This window comes from Rhinolophus hipposideros (assembly GCF_964194185.1).
Source record: "Rhinolophus hipposideros genome assembly, chromosome: X".
In the NCBI taxonomy this organism is placed as follows: domain Eukaryota; kingdom Metazoa; phylum Chordata; class Mammalia; order Chiroptera; family Rhinolophidae; genus Rhinolophus; species Rhinolophus hipposideros.
Window position 1 is genome coordinate 5,488,331 of NC_138046.1, and position 20,528 is coordinate 5,508,858.

General features: G+C 36.4%; 2 protein-coding genes across 2 annotated transcripts in view; one reads left to right on the top strand and one right to left on the bottom strand.

Moving 5' to 3' along the window:
* Positions 1-20,528, top strand: part of TMLHE (trimethyllysine hydroxylase, epsilon) — a gene marked incomplete at its 3' end in the record, with an annotated part of 61,988 nt that overhangs the window by 14,825 nt on the left and 26,635 nt on the right. The window contains exons 2-3 of the mRNA XM_081041945.1: positions 9,833-10,014; positions 17,309-17,485. Of these exons, the coding sequence (XP_080898071.1) occupies positions 9,834-10,014; positions 17,309-17,485 (358 nt within the window). The 5' untranslated portion in view covers position 9,833. The remainder of the gene's footprint in view (positions 1-9,832; positions 10,015-17,308; positions 17,486-20,528) is intronic.
* LOC308494798 (large ribosomal subunit protein eL42-like) lies at positions 10,868-11,253 on the bottom strand. Its single transcript, XM_081042730.1, has one exon. The coding sequence runs from the start codon at positions 11,225-11,227 to the stop codon at positions 10,907-10,909; it is 321 nt and encodes a 106-aa protein (XP_080898856.1). The 5' UTR covers positions 11,228-11,253; the 3' UTR covers positions 10,868-10,906.

Sequence of the window (20,528 nt, forward strand, 5' to 3'; positions counted from 1 at the left end):
ATTGCAATTTTTGCTCTTGCGTTACTATAAAACCACCTCTCTGTTCAGGCAGTGTGTTTTAAACACACATCAGCTAATGCTTTTGAGTATTAATCTGGCACCTTAACCCCACTACCTAGATGTTACTGGGGATCTCTTCTGGCCTCCCTCAGGATCTATATATAAATAGTCCACTGACAGTGAAATATATGTTTGTAACCAGAGCAGAAGTTGAAAACTGTCCATATTGGGGCTGAATATAACTTGAAGATGTATTTTGGTCCTATACCATTCTGGTCACCACAGTGTTACATTTAATTGTCGTGGTGCCCACAACAAAGTGTCTCTCAAATGTCCAACTAATGGGCCTCGCTGCTGCATGAGGCCACACTTGCCACGGACTGAGCATGGCAAGGACACTCATGAAGGCCTATTCCTTGAAGATGCGTTCTCCTCTAGTGGGCCCCTTCAGCTTGATAGCTCCCCAACGACCTTGTTGAAACCTTCTTAGAACTGCACTGCAGTCTAAGTCCTTACCTCTTTTCCTCACCTCCACAGGGGTTAGACCTACGCCATTGTCTGGCAGCTCTCCCAGTCTTTTCAGACTCTCTCCCCATTCTTTCTCACACATGTTTCACACAATAAATCACTTTCACATCTACTCGTATGATGCCATCTCCTTTTCAGAGGACCCAGACAAATGCAGTTGTGAACATTACAAACTGGGAGATTTCATATATAATCTGCATTTCTGGCTCCTCTCAAAAATTCGGAAGAGCTGGTGACCCTAGGCTTGTCTGGCAATAATCAGCTAAAGGTGAGTAGTGGCTAGAATTATTGGAAAGATCAAATATTCTTTAGTTTGTCCCTCTTTCCACTATTCCTTATTGTCTCTTATACTTGACTTATTTATGTTACTTGCCTAGCTCCTGTGGGCATTTAATTTTTGAGACCCTGAGGTAAAGGAGCATTCCATTAACTCATGTAATCCAGTATATTACTGTGCTAGTTATTATGCCAGGTGCTGGTGGTAGTGGGAAACATGGCATAGACTTTGCTCTCTTTGGAGCTATTTCTTGTAATAACAAACAGACAATAGCCAAATAATCACAGAAATAAAAACAAATAAATATATGATTGTAAGTTATAATAAGTACATTGAAGGAAAAATAAAAGGATCTCTGAGAAAATAACAAGAGTGTTGATCCTCTTCTTTTCCCTGTTTACACTGATGCCTGTGGTATTCTCACCCCGTTTCATGACTTTAACTATCAACTGTAGTACAACTCTCAAATTTGTATCTCCAACTCAGACCTCTCTCCTGAACTCAAGACTCACATATCCAGCTGCCTGCCTCCACTTAGAAATCTAATAGGCATCTTAAATTTTGCGGTTCCAAAACTGAGCTCCTGATCCCCTCCAAATTTGCTCAAGCAATGTTCCCTAACTTAGTTGATGACAATTCCATCCTTTCAGTTGCTTACTCAGTCAGAGTACCTTGAACCATCACTCATTTCTTTTCTCATACCTCATATCTAATCCATCAGCAAGTCCTCTGTCTGTACCTTCAAAAATACACAGAATCTGGCTTCTCTCACCACCACCACTGCCACCACCCTAGTCTACCCACTGTCACTTCTTGCCTGGATTACTGCAATAGCCTACTAACAGGTCTCCCTTCTTCTTCTCTTGGCCCCTGTACCAAGAGAAGGCCCCCCATTCTCAATACAGCAGCCAGAACAACCCTTTTAAAACATAAGTCATCATGTTACTTCTTTGTATAAAACCCTACAATGGTTCATCATCTCTATCAGAGTGTAAAACCCAAAGTTTTTCTGTGTTGGCGTAGAAGGCCCTATGTGATCTAATCTAACCACCCCCACCTTTCTGATATCATCTCCTTGATTACTCAGCGGTAGCCATAGGATTTTATGCTGTTCTTTGGCCACAACAGATACAATCCCAGCTAGTGTCTTTGCACTGGCCTACTTTACACGAGATAGCTTCATGACCAACTACCTCTTTGTTCAAATGTCATCTTTTTCAATGAAGTCTACCCTGACCACCATGTTTAAAAGTCCTACTACCCCAGTACACCCCTTTATCCTGCTGGGGGTTTTTTATAGCTCTTATTACCTTCTAATATACTATATAATTTACTTTATAAATTCTATTTTTATAAAGTAAAATTGTTTTTTACTTTATAAAAGTGCTTATATAATATACTTTATAATTGTCTGCCTCCTCCCACTAGAAGTTAAACCATATGAAAGCAGGAACGTTTGCCTCTTTTGTTAACTGATATATCCGAAGTACCTAAAATAGTGCCTGGCACAAAGTTGGCACCCAATAAATATTTGTTAAATGAATTGATTAATTAATTAGTTAATAATGGTGTCAGGGAGGGTTTCTTCGGGGAATTAATATTTAATCTGAGACCTGAAAAATGAGTCAGAAGAATGAGTGGGACAACATGATAGGCAGAGGAAACAACATACTCATGTGAAAGCCTTGAAGCAGTGGGGCAAGATAGATGGGGCCAATTATGTAAAACCTTGAGTGCCACTGTAAAGAGATGACCCAGTCTTTTTGCCTGCCCTCAGGAAGCTCTCAGCAAATAGGGAGAGAAACAATAAACAGACAATTACTATATGTGTTATAAGTGCCCCAATAAGAGTATGCACAAAGAGCTGTGAAAACACTGAGTAGGCAACTAACTATTCCTAGGGGAGTTAGGAAGAATTTACAAAGAAGGTGACATTATAGCTAGGTCTCAGGCAGGAGAGTGACATGATGAAAGTGTTTTAAGAAGATTAATCTGGCAAAAGTATGGAAAGTGGATTGGAATATGGAAGGACTGGAGGCAAAGAAACCATCTAGTTTATGGCAGTAGTCCAGGTATGAGGTGATGAAGGCATCTATAGGAATGGAAAGAGAAGGACAAATCTGAGAGACATTTGGAAGGAAAAATTGACAAGAGCTTAATGGACTCTTGGCTTTAAGCCTTTCAAGAAGTAATGCTTCTTCCTTAGTAATAACCATGAAAAGATTCAGATTGACCTATTATGTAATTGCCTACTCTGACTAGAATTTCTAGCTATGGCTGGTCTCCAAAAGTTTGTTATTGTGATTGATACTTGTTGGACCTTAATTTACATTAAGATGGCTTTAGACTCTTAAGGTTGGGAAGCTCTCAAAAACATAATTTTGACTATGAAACAGCAAATTATTCTATTAAAGGAGAAATGAGCGAAACCATAGGGCTGCACAGGAAATTTTACAATGAGCTCATAGTGCCTTTGTTTTTTTAAGGATAATATATAAAAGATGGAAAAGAAGGATGGATATAACAGGTGGCATGTGCCTAAAGAATTAGTATTTGGAAAAATAAGGCCCCAAATTACTTCAGGCTTGTAGAAATACATATTTACAAAGACAACAAAGACAATATTTTAACTATGTTCTAAGAAAGAAAAAGTTCATGTGTTCTGACATGGATAAGTTATAACTCAGATGATATCATTAAACTACTCCCAATAATCAAAGGAATTAAAGATGAAATATTGCCATTTGTGACAACAGGGATGGACTTTGAGGGTATTATGCTAAGTGAAAAAAGTCAGACAGAAAAGGACAAAAATCATATGATTTCAACATGTGTGGAATATACAATAATCAAACAAAATAAAATAAAAACAAACTCATAGATATGGAAAACAGATTGGTGGTTACCAGATGGGGAAGTAGGGTGTAGAAGGGCAAAATGGGTAAAGGGTGTCAAATGCATGATGATAGATGGACACTAGACTTTTGGTAGTGAGCACACTATAGTGTATACAGATGACAAATTATAATGTTGCATACCTAAAACATAATGTTATAAATCAATATTACCTCAATAATAATAATAAAGAAATGTCTTTAGTGTATCCTTATCTTGATTGATAGTTTGGGTTGACATAAAATTCTTGGTTACAAATAAAGTAGAGAAGTTTTAAAACACAAAAACAAAAAGACTGGATTTATGTAAATATATTGCCACTTCTAACAAAGAAAAAGAAGGAAGGGTTTTCAAGTGAGTACTTAGAAAATTACGAAGTCATCAACAAAGACATTCCACACAAATCTAATTTTTATTTCTGACAAGATCATTAGAGGGTAGTTTATGGAAATATGGGAGATATAACATGTATATTAAATGAATGAATAAATGAATGAAATTTCAGCAAGATTTTAATACATCTTTTATGGCACACTTATGAACAAGAATTATGAACCCATATTGATGTGTTACATAATTAATACAATAATATATTAATTAAGTTACCATATTCAAAGAGCACTGATTAATGGACCATAGGCCAAGGAAGAGTTTTTGATGGCCTGTTTCAGGCTGTACTTTTTGCTTGATCTAGTCAATATTTCTATTACTTAAATAAAAATTTAGAGCAGACATCTTACCAGATTTAAAGAGGTTATGAAGCTGGAAGAAAAGTAACTCAATCCAATCCCCACAAATATTTATGGAGTTCTACTATGTACTAGGAACCATGCTAGATGTTAGAGTATGAAAATGAATAAGACATAGGTCTTCCTATTGAGGAGTATCCAAGTATTACTAGGGGGAAAGACATAAAACGTGTAATTTTAGCAGAATGTATTAAGAATGAAGATAGAGACATAACAGAGTATTATGAGAGAACAAAAGAAAGCTACTTGTTCCTTCTGGGGGGTTAGGGAAGAATTCTTAGATGAGAGGATATCTCCATTGATTCCTGAAAGATGAATAAAAAAAAGAGTAGGAAGGTCTTCCAGTTTGAGGGAACAGAGAACATGAACATGAGCTTCTTAGAAACAGGAAAGCATATAGGGGATCTGAGAAACTATAAGTAATAACATACAAAGAGATAAATAGCAGGAAGTGAGGGTGAGAAGTGCTTGGGACCAAGTAATGGAAGGCATTACATAACATGATGAGGAAATCAGACTTTACCCTGAAGGCCCTAGCGATCTGTTCAAAGGGAATTACATACTGCCATATCTATTTTCTTTTAATTCACTTTTCGTAGTGTGCAAAATGGTTTAAAGGGAAAGCAAGTGTGTATATGGATAGATTAATTAGGAGTCTATTGCAGTCTTTGAGTGAGAAATAATGGTGGCCCAGAACTGGGATGGTGACAAGTAGAGATATAATGCAGTGGGTCAGGTTTGATAATCATTTAGGGGGTAAAAGTTATATAATGATATGATAATTGTCTATAAGGAGAAATTTTAAATAAAAGGTATCAATTTTGAAGCACAGATTTCATATTGAACCAGTTATACAACTGATTAGATGGTGCTGGAATCTACTGTGAGGAAGAACAGTGTGGGAGGAGTCAGTTTAGGTGTAGGGGCTATCAGGATGCCATTCATGAGTGCTTCATGAGGACAAGAATATTTATTTTGTTTATCTATATATTTCTATCACCTGTAACTGTCCTGGCAATGTGTAAAAGGCTGATATATTTGTAATAGGAGTCTTAGAAGTAGAGGAGAGAGAGAACGGTACAGAATAATATTTGAAGAAATGATTACTAAGATTTTTCTAAAAGTAACAAAAGCATTGTATTATTTTGCTCTTGCTACAAACCAAATCACCACAAACTTAGTAGCTTAAACCAACACCCATTTATTAGCTCACAGTTCTGTACATCAGATTAGGCATGGCATGACTGGGTTCTCTGGTCAGTGTGTTAAAGGCTGAAATCAGGGTGTTTTGTCTGGAGGCTGTGGCTAAGAATCCATATCCAGCCTCATTGAGATTATTGGCTGAATTCAGTTCCAAGTGGCTGTGGAACTGAGGTCATTGTTCCTTGTTCCTTGCTGCATGTCAACTGTGGGTCACTTTTAGCTCCTGGAGACTGCCTGTATTACTTGCCATGTAGTCCCCTCCATTTCAAAACCAATGGAGAATCTCCTTTACAGCAAATCCCTTTCCTCATTCAAGTCTCTTTCACTAGAAAGAGCCCTTAATGTTTCCTTCTTTCAGCAGAAGTAAAATGACTCCAAATGAAAGCTTGAAGATATACAATTGAATGAAGTATAATGGACAAGTTAAATATGTGGCTAGATCTGAATGCCCATTGATTGTATAATACAAGAATACTAATGTCATGTGGAATATCTGTGTGTGTGTGCGCATGCACACATGTGTGTATAATTAAAATATACAACAGTGGTTGAGGAAGGAGAATGTGTGGAGTTAATATAAATTCTCTAATTTGCATCATAATTTAATAAATCAAAGATAAATGTTGTAATCCCTAGGATAACTACTTTTAAAAATCAATAAAAGAATGTTTAACTAACAAGTAAACAAAGGAGGAAACAGAATGACAGAAATTGCGAATCAGTGGAAAACCAAGCAAAAGAGAAAAAGGTAACAAAACAGGAATAATTAGAAAGCAAATATTGATACAGTAGAGTTAAACTCAAGATGGACTTAGCACATCAACTAAATGACAAAGATTATCAGACTTGTTTAAAAACAAAACCTATGTGCTGTTTATAAGAGATATAAGTTAAATGTCAGGATATAAGAAGATTAAAAGTAAAAGGGTGGAAGAAGTATACAATGCAAACAGCACCCAAAAGAAAACTCATGTAAATATATTAATATCAGACAAAATATAAGGCAGGAATTTTTACTAGACATAGAGATATTTTATAATGATAACAGAGGCAATCAACCAAAAAGATAAAATTATTCTAATTTGTATACACTTAACACTCAACATATACAAAGCAAAACTTGACAGAAGTCCAAAAAAATTCAGCCATCATCAGAGATCTCAACACATGTCCCTCATTAATTGATAGAATATCAGACAAATAAAACCAACAACTAGATTGAAGAGTTGAACAATAATATTAACAAACCTGACCTGACATAGACATATGTAGATGACCACATGCAATAACAACAGAATACATATTCTTTTCTTCACACAGAAAAATAGATGCTATGCTAGACCATACAGCAAGTCTCAAAAAATTTAAAATCACTGTTGCACTGAGCATGTTTTTCGGCCACAGTGAAATGAAGGTAGAAAATAACAATAAAAACTAGAAAATGTCCCTAAAATATGTAGTATACTTTTAAGTAACCTGTAGGTCAAATTTTTAAAATCACAATAAAAATTAGAAAATATTCTCACCTGATTTAGAAATGAAAATACTGCATTTCAAAACTCATGGTGGGGGGAGGGATGAATAGGCAGAGCACAGAGGATTTTTAGGGCAGTGAAATTACTCTGTATGATGCTATAATGATGGATGCATGACATTATACATTTGTCCAAATCCATAGAATGTACACCACCACGAGAAGTGACCCCAAATGTTAACTATAGACTTTGGGTGACAGCAGTGTGTCAATGTAGGTTCATCAGTTGCAACAAACCTACCACTGTGGTGGGTGGTGTTGATAATGGGGGTGGGGAGCTATGCATGTGTGAGAGGAGGGAATATATGGAAAGTTTCTATTCCTCAACTTTGCTGTGAAATTAAAACTTCTCTACAAAATGAAATCTTAATTGAAAATGTACAATGGGTAAAAGGTCTGAACATAAACTTGACCAAAGAAGATATATAAAGGGCAATGAAGAATATGAAAATATACAAAACATCATACATAATCAAGGAAATGCAAATTAAAACAACAATGAGGTGTCACTACACACCAATCAGAATGGTTAAATCCAAAACCTGACAGTACCACCAATTTCTAACAAGGATACACAGAAAAGAGAGCTCTCATTCACTACTGGTGGAATGTAAAATACTACAACTACTTCGCATTACAGTTTGGGGTTTCTTATAATGAGAGTTTCTTAAATATAGACTTAGCATACACCCATCAGTAACGCTCTTAGGTATTTAGCCAAGCGATCTGAAAACCATGTTCACACAAAAATGTTTTTTTTTGTTTTTTTGTGTGTGTTTTTTTATTGTTTGTGTTTAGTATAAGTGTATGGCAGTGTGGAGATTTCAGCTGTCTGTGATCTGAAAGTTGGTCCTCCAAACTGTTGATTGTTGATGAGGTTTCCTTGAAGGAATGGGAATGGCAAATAAGAGGGAAGGAGGCTTTCAATTTTTATTTTATATATTTCTGGGTTCTTTAGATTTATTTCCTTTTTTTTTCTTTTCACAATGAGCAAGTTTTATTTTATAAGTAAATACAAAACAATGAAACACTTCTACAAAGAACTCTGATCACATAGAGTCCTCCCCATTTTCCCAGGCATACTTAACTGCTTTCTCTTTTACACCTCTTCACTGTACTCTGTGCTTAAGACTATCATAAATGGTAGTAGTTATCACCCTCTATTTGTCTTTCTTCCCTACTAATGGTGAGCATCTTGAATGGTAGCTGGGATTGCTGACTTATTTTTGTTTAAGAGTGGGTTTTTTTGGGGAGGGAGTAATCCCATATAAAGGAAGAAGAGTATTTGATTAAGAATCGAGCATTAGAGCAGGGTTTGAATTTTTTTTTCTTTGAAGTGCCAGATAGAAAATACTGTAGACTTTGGAGGACACATATGGTCTTGGTCTTATATTCTTCTGTTTATTTGTTTGTTTACAACCCTTTAAATGCAAACTCAATTATTAGCTTGTAGGTCATATAAAAATAGACATGGGCCATAATTTGCCAGCCTCTGTCTTAGACAGTACCTGTAGGTAGGAGGATGGGAAACAAGAAACAGCAGAAAAAATAAATGTAATCCAGATATCAGCAGAGGCTTCTCTATGCTCTGCTCCTTACCCCTACCTGTAAAAATCTCAAGAAGTTTGACTTTTGCTCTTGCTTTTCTAACCTGTTATTTCAAAAACTTCCCTAAGTCATCAGCAAATTCTAGTAAATTTAGTCATCAGCAAATTTAGTTACGGCCTCTGTGTATGTGATTGGTTTCATCCTACATCAATATGAAATTTAGACCTGGCATCACCTTACACCCTCCCACACACGCACACATGTACACATCCACTGAAAATAAGCATTTTGTGGATTTAGTGACCTTAAGGGGTTATTGAGAAGGTTCACATCAAGTACCATTCAGCTTCTCTGTAGTTGCATGTCTATTTCCCTCTTCTGCCACAGGATAAATTAATTCTTTTTAAGGTCCTATACAAATGAAGTCATTTTATTACTCTTTCTGAAACCATGACACTCAGGAGTTACCAACTCCAAGGAGATTTATCAAGATGCTTTTACCAACAGATACAGTGTATTTCCAACAATAACCATGATGATGATGATGATAGCAGCTGACATAGATAGGGCTTACTATGGGACAGACACAGTTCTAAGTACTTTAGTCGTCACACTAAATCCATGAAATACGTATTATTATTGTCCTTATTTTACAAAACAGGAAATGGAGACACTGAAAGTTTAAATAACTTGCCTACGATCACACATAATCAGTAGAAAAGAACATTCCATGGAGTCAGTGCAAGGGTGTTCAATACTGTCACAAGAGAAGAGGCCCACAAGAATAAAACTTGAAAACCAATCCTTATATGTGTTTGGAAGTTTAAATGTAGGGAATTTTTAAAGAACGCTTCAGTTAGTCGAGTAGAAGCAATATTGCAAGGCATAAAATAAGATGGCTGGTAAGCAAGTGGAAGTAATGGTTATAGCCCACTTATGCTTAGCTGTTCAGAATTTCTTCTTTGTTTAATCCTTTGTAGTTGAGGTAATTAAATCTACTTTTTTTTACATTTGTTTTCTGTGGTGTTATTCCTTTGGCCTCATTAAAGTTGTTTTATATTGTTACTAACTCTCTCTTCTTATGGTTGAATTTTCTAGGATGTGGTGCCACAGGTTGCCCTACCTACAAAGCACGATCCAGGACCTACTGAGGAGAAGAGTTACACATCGGACCCTCCAACAGCCCCACTTCAAAAGCTTACTTCCATTAACTGTCCACTGGCACCATACAGCCTCCAAGTCTCGGAACTGTGCTTGGCAGCAACATGAAGACCATTTTGGTAAGATACCTTTATTTTTCATTGTGATAAAAAACACATAAAATTTGACATCTTAACCATTTTTTACAGGTATAGTTCAGTAGTGTTAAATATATTCAAATTGTTCTGCAATAACTGATACTTTTTACATGAGCTGAAAATACTTTCTGTGGAGTATAATTTTTGATTAGGCAAATGCAAATGAAAGCCACAATGAGTGAGATACTACTAAATACCTGGTAGAATGACTGAAATCCACAACAACCTGACAACACTAAGTGCTGGCGAGGAGGCAGATCAATGCGAACTCCTATTGCTGGGATAATGCAGAAATGACACGGCCACCCTGGAGGGCAGTGTGGCAGTTTCTCATAAAATTAGACGTAGGCTTGCAGCAGTTGCACTCCTAGGTATTCACCCAACTGAGTTGTAAAATTTATATCTACAGCAAAACTCACACACGAGTAACAGCTTTATTCATGATTGTCAAAAATAGGAAGCTACCAAGATATCCTTCAATTGGTTAATTCATAAATAAACTGTAGCCCATTCATATCCTGAAATACTATTTGGCAACAGAAAGGAATGAGCTATTAATTCGCACAATGATAGCATGAATCTTCAATGCATTTTGCTAAGTGAAAGAAGCCTGACCATAAAAAGCTACATACTGTATTATTCCATTCATATGGCATTCTGTTAAAAGCAAAACTATAGGGACAAAAAACAAGTCAGTGGTTGCCAGGGTTTTGGTGGAACTAATCTGTATTGCTGTGTCGTGGCAATGATTCTGTGCATTAGAAAAAGCACCATAGAATTTTAGAGCAAAAAGTGAACATTACTGTATATAATTTTTCTTTTTTTTTTTTTTTATTCTCAAGATTTTATTGTCTTCACGATAAAAATATGAAGCTTAGAACTGGATCACTTGGCCCTTTCTCTTCTTATCTCCTCCCAGTTCAAAATGTTTGCATCTCTTAATAGCCAGCATTCTCTTAGATCTGCAGTTGGGCTCAACACATTCAAGCCTCAGGACAATCTTCTTTGTAGTTTTAGCCTTTTTGCAGAAAATTGGCTTAGTCTGCCCACCATAACCGCTCTGCTTCCTGTCATAACGCCGCTTTCCCTGCGCATACAGAGAATCCTTGCCTTTCTTGTACTGTGTCACTTTGTGGGGCTGGTGCTTGCCACACTTCTTACAGAAAGTCCGGCGGGTTTTAGGAACGTTCACCATGTTTGTGAGAGCGCTATCCGCGCGGAAAGCAATTTTTTAAAAAATCTACTAGAAGGTCAGTGACTAGGATGGAGTGCAGCCTGTGATGTATGAATCTGATCCTGTTACAAATATGTGACATACGTCATTGAAGGGAACAGAAGAGTAGGTGCTGGTATAAGTAACAATGCAAAACGGTGCTTTGACTGGAAACCATAAGGATACAGACAAAGAAGTATACATGAACACTGTACTCTAGTTGGTAAAGTTGTTTGTTACATGAGTACAGATTTGCAATTCTGAAACTGCTATATATGTGTACTGAAATTGAACACATAAAGCATGGCAGATGGTGGGAGCCCGATTTCTCACCACTAGAGAGTGTGGTTATAGATAAGCATAGAGGGAAAGGCTAGAATGAATCGTGTGATACTGGATCAGAGTTGGAGACATCAGTACAAACTCATGTTTAGCTTAATATAGATACAGATGGCTAGAGACAGAAATAATTATAGACATGTTTTTACATAAATATTAGTATATTTCCTAGTTCTGTCCACTGAGAGGACCTAGAAGCAATGACACCCCAGTAGCAATGAGCACACCCGAATCTTGGTTTCTGATACCAGTCTCCAACAAAAGGAGCCAAGGGTTCCTTGGAGAATGGCTTACTCCAAGGCTGGGACAGGGAAAATGCAAGACGAGCCCAGAGCATCTTGTGGTGCCAGAAAGGAAGGAAATGCTAAGAAGAAAAAAATATGTGGCAATGGTAAAGGAACACAGGAACTAACTAAAAGAGTTACCAACTGCCAAAGCTGGAACAATTTGAGCATGAAGATAATGTAGTATTGGATTATAACCCAAAGTATACAATTAGTACCTTGATTCCATGCTTATATAAATGATTGAATAAGTAAATAAATGGGGAGAGTAGAGACAAATGTCCCATACAGGAGAATTCCAAATAATTTATGTAGGTACTCTCCCTCCCCCAATGATGGAGGTGAATCATAACTCCCCAGTCCTATGACGTAGGCTGCACTTAGTGATTTGCTGCCAAAGAACAGAATATGGAAGGAGGGGGGAAGTAACTTGAAGTAGAGAAACCTAGCAAACACTGCGTTGACCAGGTATTCAAGGTTAACTTGAGCAGTGATAAATCATATTGATAGTATGTGCCATCAATGTGATGTGGCGAGACGGGCACTTCACTTCTGTGTGCTTCCTCCCCAAAACCTGTAATGCCACTTTAACCATGAGAAAAGCATCAGACAAACCCAAATCAGGGGATATTTCTAACAAAATGCCTGACCGGTACCTCTCAAAACTGTCAAGGTCATCAAAAACAAGGAAAGTCACAGCCCAGAGGAACCTAAGGAGACATGATGCCTAAATAGAATATGAGTCCTGAATGGGATCATGGAATAGAAAAAGGACATTAGGGGATAACTAATAAAATTCAAATAAATTATGGGATTTAGCTAATAAATAATGTATCAATGTTCATTCTTAGTTGTGACAAATGTACCACACTAATGTAAGACATTAATAATAGGGGAAACTGGATGAGGGCTATATGGCAACTTGTGTATTTGCAACTTTTCTGTAAATCTAAAACTTCAAACAAGTTTATTAAAAGAGAGGGAATTGGAGAAAGTAGTGAAAACATAAAGCCTTAAGTTTCACTATGAAAGAGAATATAAACGAGGTGGGGTGAGAGTGGGAGTGGTTTATAGAGTGAAGGGGAATATTGTTTTAAGATGGGAGATATTACAACATGTTTGCTGATGAGAATGATCAAATAGGGAGGAAAATTTTGATGATGCAAAAGGATAGAACAATTTCAGAAGTGTAGTGCCCGAGTAGGAGAGGAAAGGGGATCTAATTCATAAATGGAAGTGTTGGCCTTGGTTCAGTGCACAGATATTTCAACCGTAGTAACAGGAAGGACGGCAGACTATAGGCCACAGATGCAGGTAAGTGGGTGGGTGGGGAGCATGAGTTTGTGGAGATTCTCTTCTAATTGCTTCCATGTTCTCTTTGAAGAAGTAACCAAGGTCATCAGTTGAAATTGGGAAGGAAGAGGCAGTGTTGGCAGTTTGAGGAGAGGACAGTGTGAAATAATCTTCTTGGAGAGTGAGTGAGTGAATTTACTAGGAAATTATGCAAGGAATGTTTGGCAGTGTTGAATACTCATTTGCAATTTTTGGTGATAATTTCAAAATGAGAGTAGCCAATGCAGTTTAATTTTTTTTTCTCGCTAGCAATGTCCAGCTGCTTGTCTGTAGGCACAGAAGAGGTGAGGACTTGAGTTTATCAGGGTTGGGGCTTTGTCAGGGAAGTGTGGCAGAGGGAGAGGGGGTCGAGGGAGTTAAGGGTGTTTGCGAGGAATCGATTAAAATGATGAACAATGGAAGCTGGACTCTATAAGGAGGGAAGTGAAGACATTAAAGGAGACAAGATGATGGATAATGAAAGGAGCTTATGGTCAATGGATTGAAGCTCTTTGTGGGATTGAACGATTATTGGAGTGAGGAGTGCCCGAATAATGGAGCTGGAAAGGGAACAAGAGGTAGTCAGAGTGTTGGGAGTTTGAAATGAAAATTATGAAGGTACTGCAATTAATGGTGATGGAATTGCCAAGAATGATGACAGGGAAAGGGATGACAGGTGACAGTTGCAAGACAGTAAACTGATCTTAACTTATTTAACTATAGAGTGATTAAGGAAATACTTGATTAGCATAATGAAGAGGGGTAGAGTTATAGAGGACAGCATGAGCTTCAAAGGACAAGGAGGCAACTATTGTAACAGCATCAGAACAGCCTTGTCTTTCTCCCAGATGATCCAGAAACGAGAGCATTCTTTCCAAAGTACAGTTCGATTTTACTACTCTGATTTTAAAAATGTCTTTATAGAGGTCCACTGTTAGTGTTAGAGACAGTGATTGCCTGAATGTGGCAGGAGAAATGAGTGGAAATGGAGAGGTCATATGGATTTCAGAGATTTAGAAGGTGTAATCAACAAACCTTGGTGATTGATTAAATGTAGGTTATGAGAAAGATGAGCCAAGATGACTCCCAAGTTTCTCTTTTGTATCGACATTTTGGCAAGACCTAATTGATAAACATTTGATTAGTTTCAATTTTATACAGATCTGAGAACTTCTAGAAAACCAGAAATGGAAGCACAGTCTCTGCCTGAATGTAAGAGGCAATATCCATGAAACATAAAATGAGTAAATAAATATAAGCAGCATAAATAGCTTATGCCATATGCAAATGCAAATTAAATTAATACCTTCCAAATACTTAATTTCAAAGAAAATGTAGGGTTATTCAAAGAAGCTTCCTGGAATACATGAAGTTTTAGCTAGATTTTGAAGGAAAAGATAGTCATTTAATTAGAAGAGCTTGTGATTTCAAGGAGAAAAATGGCAAGTGCAAAGGCAAACATGAATACCAGTCACGGAATGAAAGACAATAAGCATACCAACTTGACCAAAATGCAGGGAATGTTTTAGAGCTTAAGAAATGAGTCCAGCCACATAGCAGTACAAGTTATTCCACTCCTATATGCGTATTGTATGTGCCTAGCAAGTCATAAGGTGAAAATGGCATATAGCAGGTGGCAGTCAGGATTACTGGGTATCTGTAGGGCAGGAGAAGGTCACTCATACTTTTGATGAAAAGATCCTTCTCATTTCTATGGTGTCACCTGTAGTAGAGTGAACAATAAGGCAGCCTCACCACCACTCATTGATCTACTCAGCAAACATTTAATGAGCACCCACCAGGAGCCAGGCATTGTGGTAAGTGCTAACATGCATTGATGAAGACGACACATCCCCTATCTTCAAGGTACTCACAGTAGTGTGGCAGAGACAAACACATAGACAGTTATAAAACAGTGTGATAAATGCTTTTAGGCAACATACAGAGTGCCGGAAGAACATAGGGGAGAGGTACCTAACCCCAAATGAAAAGTTATAAATGACTCCTTCCAGGATATAACCATTGAGCAGGATATAACTACAGTCTAAGCTGCATGATATTTTTTGTTTTAAAACACTTCTAAAATGCAAAAAACATTCGTATGTTCCAAGCCATACAGAAACAAGCCATGGGCTATATACTATATGGCCCACAGGCTGTAGTTTGTCCAAGCCCAGATTATCTCAGTGTTATCACTTTTGTCACCCCAAGGACATGGTTTTCAGTATTTTTAGGTTATGGATCCCATAGAAATTCTGTTGAAAGTTCTGGATCCACTCCATAGAAAAATGCAGGACTACACACACACACACACACACACACACACACACACACAACACAATGATATCTTAATACCCATTTCTCTGATTACCACGATCCACTCCATAGAAAAATGCAGGACTACACACACACACACACACCACAATGATATCTTAATACCCATTTCTCTGATTACCACTAAGGTTGGGGGAGATTTCATGTGTTTATTGGTCACTTCTGGTGACTTTCTAATTGATATCCGTCACTCATTTTTCTATTGCGTGTGTATCTTAATGATCACAGGGATTTATTCTATATGCTGGGCATTAATTATTTTACGTTTAAAATTTTTCCTGTTACTTGTCTTTTAACTTTTTATATTGTTTGCAGAATGAAAGGTTATTATTTTCATATAGACAAATTTATCTTGTTGGCTTTTTGTGTTGTATTAAAATGGTCTTTTCTACCTTAAGGTTGTCAACATATAATAGTTTTATTTTTTATGTTTTAACCTATCAGTAATTTACTGTTTTGAATGATATAAGCCAGAATCCATTTTTTCAAGTATTCATTTTTCCCAAACTAATTATTGAGTAATCCATTTTTTCTCCCTTGTTATGAAATGCCACCTTTAACATATACCATAGTTCCACATACACGTGGGTCTCTTTTGGGACTCTATTCTGTTTCCTCGATCTGTTCACCTATTCTGCACAAATGCCATGCTTTCTAAATGACTATAGTTTTATAATATGTTTTTCTATATCTATAGGTTGGTGCAAAAGTAACTGTGGTTTAAAGGGTTAAAAAAATTGCAAAAACTGCAATTACTTCTGCACCAACCTCATAGTAAGACAGTCCCCCCATTCCTTCCTTCTCCTTTTTCAAAATTGTTACTTTTTAAATTCTGAATATGATTTTTGGAATTAGCCTCTCTGGTACATGAAAATTTCCACTGGGATTTGGACCAGGAGTATGTGGGATTTGGTGTATAAATTTGGGGAGAATTTGTATCTTTTCAATATTGAATCTGCCCACCTGAATGGAGCACATTTCTCCATTCAGGTTTCTTTCAAGTCCTTCAGGGTAGTTTTATAGATTTCTCCATAGCAGTCTTGCACATTTTTGTTTCTTTCCAGACACTTTATAGCTTTTGTTCCTATGTATGTTTGATTTCAGTTTCAGTTACCTTTTCTAAATGAGTTACCTGGTGTATAGGAAAGTCAATTTTGGGTAACTTTTTATTTCGGTATAACTTCAAACTAACAGAAACATTTCAAGAATAGTACAAGGACTTTCTTGATATCCTCTGTCCACCTGGTAGAACTGCTGATGGAGCTCATGGTGACTTAAGTATTTGCATTACTTAAATACTTGAATGGTTTTATTTTCCAAATTTAGAACTCTGATCTAGTTTGAATTTATTTTAGAGATCTGGTGACAATATGAAGTACAGAATTAATTTTATTTTCTCTTTTTCAAATGGCTATTTGTGCCAACTATTTATTTAAAAGTTCATATTTTCTCCAGTGATTGTAACTACCAGTTTATTACATACCAAATTTCAATTCGGGTATTTTTTTGGACGTTATATTTTTCCATTGTTTTATCTTCCTATTCCTATAGCAACACTACACTATTTTAATCATAGAAGTTCTATAGTATGTTTTAATATCTGGTAGAGGGCCAGTGCTCCCCTCATTGCTCTTGCTTCTTTCTTGGTAGACTTTTTGAAATGAGTTTTCTGGCTACTGATTTTTTTAAGTTTTCCTAAATATTCATTAATTTGTATAAATTATAGAATATAAACTAATCAAATAATATAAACAAATGTGATTTCCCCCTCTAGAACTGCAATATGCAAACACCGTGATGCACTTTGATTACGTCTGGCTTCGCGACCACTGCCGTTCAGCATCTTGCTACAACTTGAAGACTCACCAGCGCAGCCTGGACACTGCCAGCATAGATTTATGTATCAAGCCAAAGACCATTCGTCTGGATGAGACCACACTCCTTTTCACTTGTGAGTGGACAAGAAATTTGGTCTTCTTTGGGGTACTCTTCTAAAGAACAGTTATTTCACACAAAAATGGTTTGCCCCTTTCCAAAATATTCTTTTGGTTACTTCTACTTTTTCCCTTTCTTTGGAATCATTTAATTTTTGAACCTTTTATCTTTTAAAATAAAACTGTTGTGATCCACAACTAATATCATGCTTTTTAAAATTACATTTTAGCTTTATTGAGATATATATTTGACATATAATATCGTGTAAGTTTAAGGTATAGACTGTGATGATTTATATTCACATGTATTGTGAAATGATCACTGTAACAAGGTTGGTTAACACATCCATTACCTCATGTAGATAGCTTTTTTGTGTCCGTGGTGAGAGTATTGACGATCTACTCTCTTAGTAACTTTCTGGTATACAATCTAGTATTGTTAACTATATCACCATGCTGTACATTAGATTCCCCAGAATTTATTCATCTTATAACTGGAAGTTTGTACCCTTTTACCACTATCACCCATTTCCCCAACCCCCTGCCCCTGGTAACCACCAGTCTACTCTGTTTCTATGAGTTTGCTTTTTTTTTTTTTTTTAGATTCCACATATAAGTACAGTATTTGTATTTCTCTGTATGACTTATTATTTTTTTCCTGTCTGACTTATTTCACTTATTTTATAGCTGAATTTCACACACACACACAGGATGCCAAAAAATGTATACACATTTTAAGAAAGGAAAAAACTGTATTAAAATTGTGATACTCAATATACACCAATAACAAAAGATGAATACAAGTCACGTTTGACTTCTGCAATTACAAGAGGTGCTCAAAGTGGTTACCATCAGTGTCCAGACACTTCTGATTATGTGAACTACTGCTTGAGCAACGTTGACCAAAGTGTCCACTTGTATACATTTTTTGGCTCCCCTGATGTGTGTGTGTGTGTGTGTGTCTATATGTATAATTTTCTTTATTCATTCATCTTTCAGTGGACACTTAGATTGTTTTCATGTGTTGACTATTGTAAATAATCCTGCAATGAACATGAAGGTGCAGATTTCACTTTGTGATAGTGATTTCATTTCCTTCGAATATATGCCTACAAGAGGGATGGCTGGATGATACAGTAGTTCTATTTTTTATTTTTTGAGAACCTCCATACAACTTTTGATAGCAGCTGCACCAATTTACATTCCCACCAGCAGTGTACAAGGGCCCATTTTCTCCACATCCTCGCCAACACTAGTTATTATTTGTCTTGTTGATAACAGCCATCCTAACAGGTGTGAGGTGACATTGTCATTGTGATTTTGATTTGCTTTTCCCTGATGATTAGTGATACTGAACATCTTTTCAGCTAACCTCATGCTTAATGGTGAGACTAAACACTTTCCCTCTAAGATAGGGAACATGGCAAGGAAGTCCACTCTTAACACTCTTTTTTAACACAGTTCTGGAAGTTGTAGTCATTACAATCAGGGAAGAAAAAGAAATAAAATGCATACATATCAGAAAGGAAGAAATAAAACTGTTTTTATGTGCAGATACATGATTGTCTATATAGACTGCCTCAAATAGTCTACAAAAACTACTAGAACTAATAAGTAAATGCAGTAAGGTTGTAGGATACAAGATCAACACACAGAAATCAATTGCATTTTTGTATACTTACAGTTAACATGCAGAAACTGAAATCAAAAATATCCATCTACAATGCATTCACTGAAATTTAAATACTTAGATATATATGTAACAAAGTATTGCAGGACCTATATGATGAGCAGTGAAAAATGCTGATGAAAGAAATCAAAGAAGGCCTAAGTACTTGGAGAGGCAAATCATGCTCACAGATTGGAATACCCAAAGTAGTAAAGATGTCAATTCTCTTCCAAACTGATCTATAGTTTTGATGCAATTTCTGTCAAAATATCAGCAAGATTTTTTTTGTAGATATAAACAAGCTTATTCTAAAATTTAAATGGAAAGGCACATGTCCTAGAATAGCCAAAGCAATTTTGAAAAAGAATGAAGTGGAAAGAATCATTTCCTGATGTTAAGACAGCAGTAATCAAGACAGTGTTGTGTTAGTCGAGGGGCAGACACATAAATCAATGGAACAGAAAAAGGAACCCAGAAAGAGACCCACACAGATGCAGTCAGCTGATCTTTGGCAAAGGTGCAATAGCCATTCAATGGAGGAAGAGTAGTCTTTTCAACAACTGGTGCTAGAGCAATTGGACATGTATAGGCAATAAAAAAAAGAACCTTGACCTAAGTCTTACACCTTACACAAAAATTAACTCAAAATGTATCGTGGACTTAAATGTGAGACATAAAACTATAAAACTTCTAGAAAAGAACATAGAAGAACATCTTCAGGATCTAGAACTGGGTCCCGACTGGGACGAGGACTCAATAATTCTCAAAACTTAACATAAAAAATCCAATTAGAAAATGGATAAAAGACATATACAGACATTTCACTGACTAGAATATACAAATGGCAAATAAACGCATGCAAAGATGTCCAGCATCCTTAGCCATTAGAGAAATGAAAGTTAATATCGTGATAAAATTTCACTACCTACCTAACAGAATGACTAAAATAAAAAATGGTGACAACACAAAATGCTAGAAAAGATTTTGGGAAATTGGATCAGTCATATATTGCTGGTGGGAATGTAAAATGGCACAGCTACTATGAAAAACAGTTTATCAGTTACTTAAAATATGAAACATGCAACTGCCATACACCCTAGCAATTGCACTCCTAGGCATTTATCCCAGAGTAATGAAAATTTATGTTCAAACAAGAACCTGTACATTAATGTTCACAGCAACCTTAGTTGTAATAGCGTAGGACTGGAAACTACCCAAATGTCCTTCGATGACTGAATGATGAAACAAACCATCCATAGAATGGAACAGTACTCAGCAATACAAAAGAATGAACTATGGATACACATAATAACTTAGAAAAACCTCAAAGGAATTAGTTATGTGACAGAATTAGTTATGTGAAGGAAAAAGCAAATCTGCATGATTCCACT

What these genes read in the sequence shown, in the direction of transcription:
- LOC308494798 (XM_081042730.1), bottom strand. Translation starts at nt 11,227, where the DNA reads ATGGTGAACGTTCCTAAAACCCGCCGGACTTTCTGTAAGAAGTGTGGC.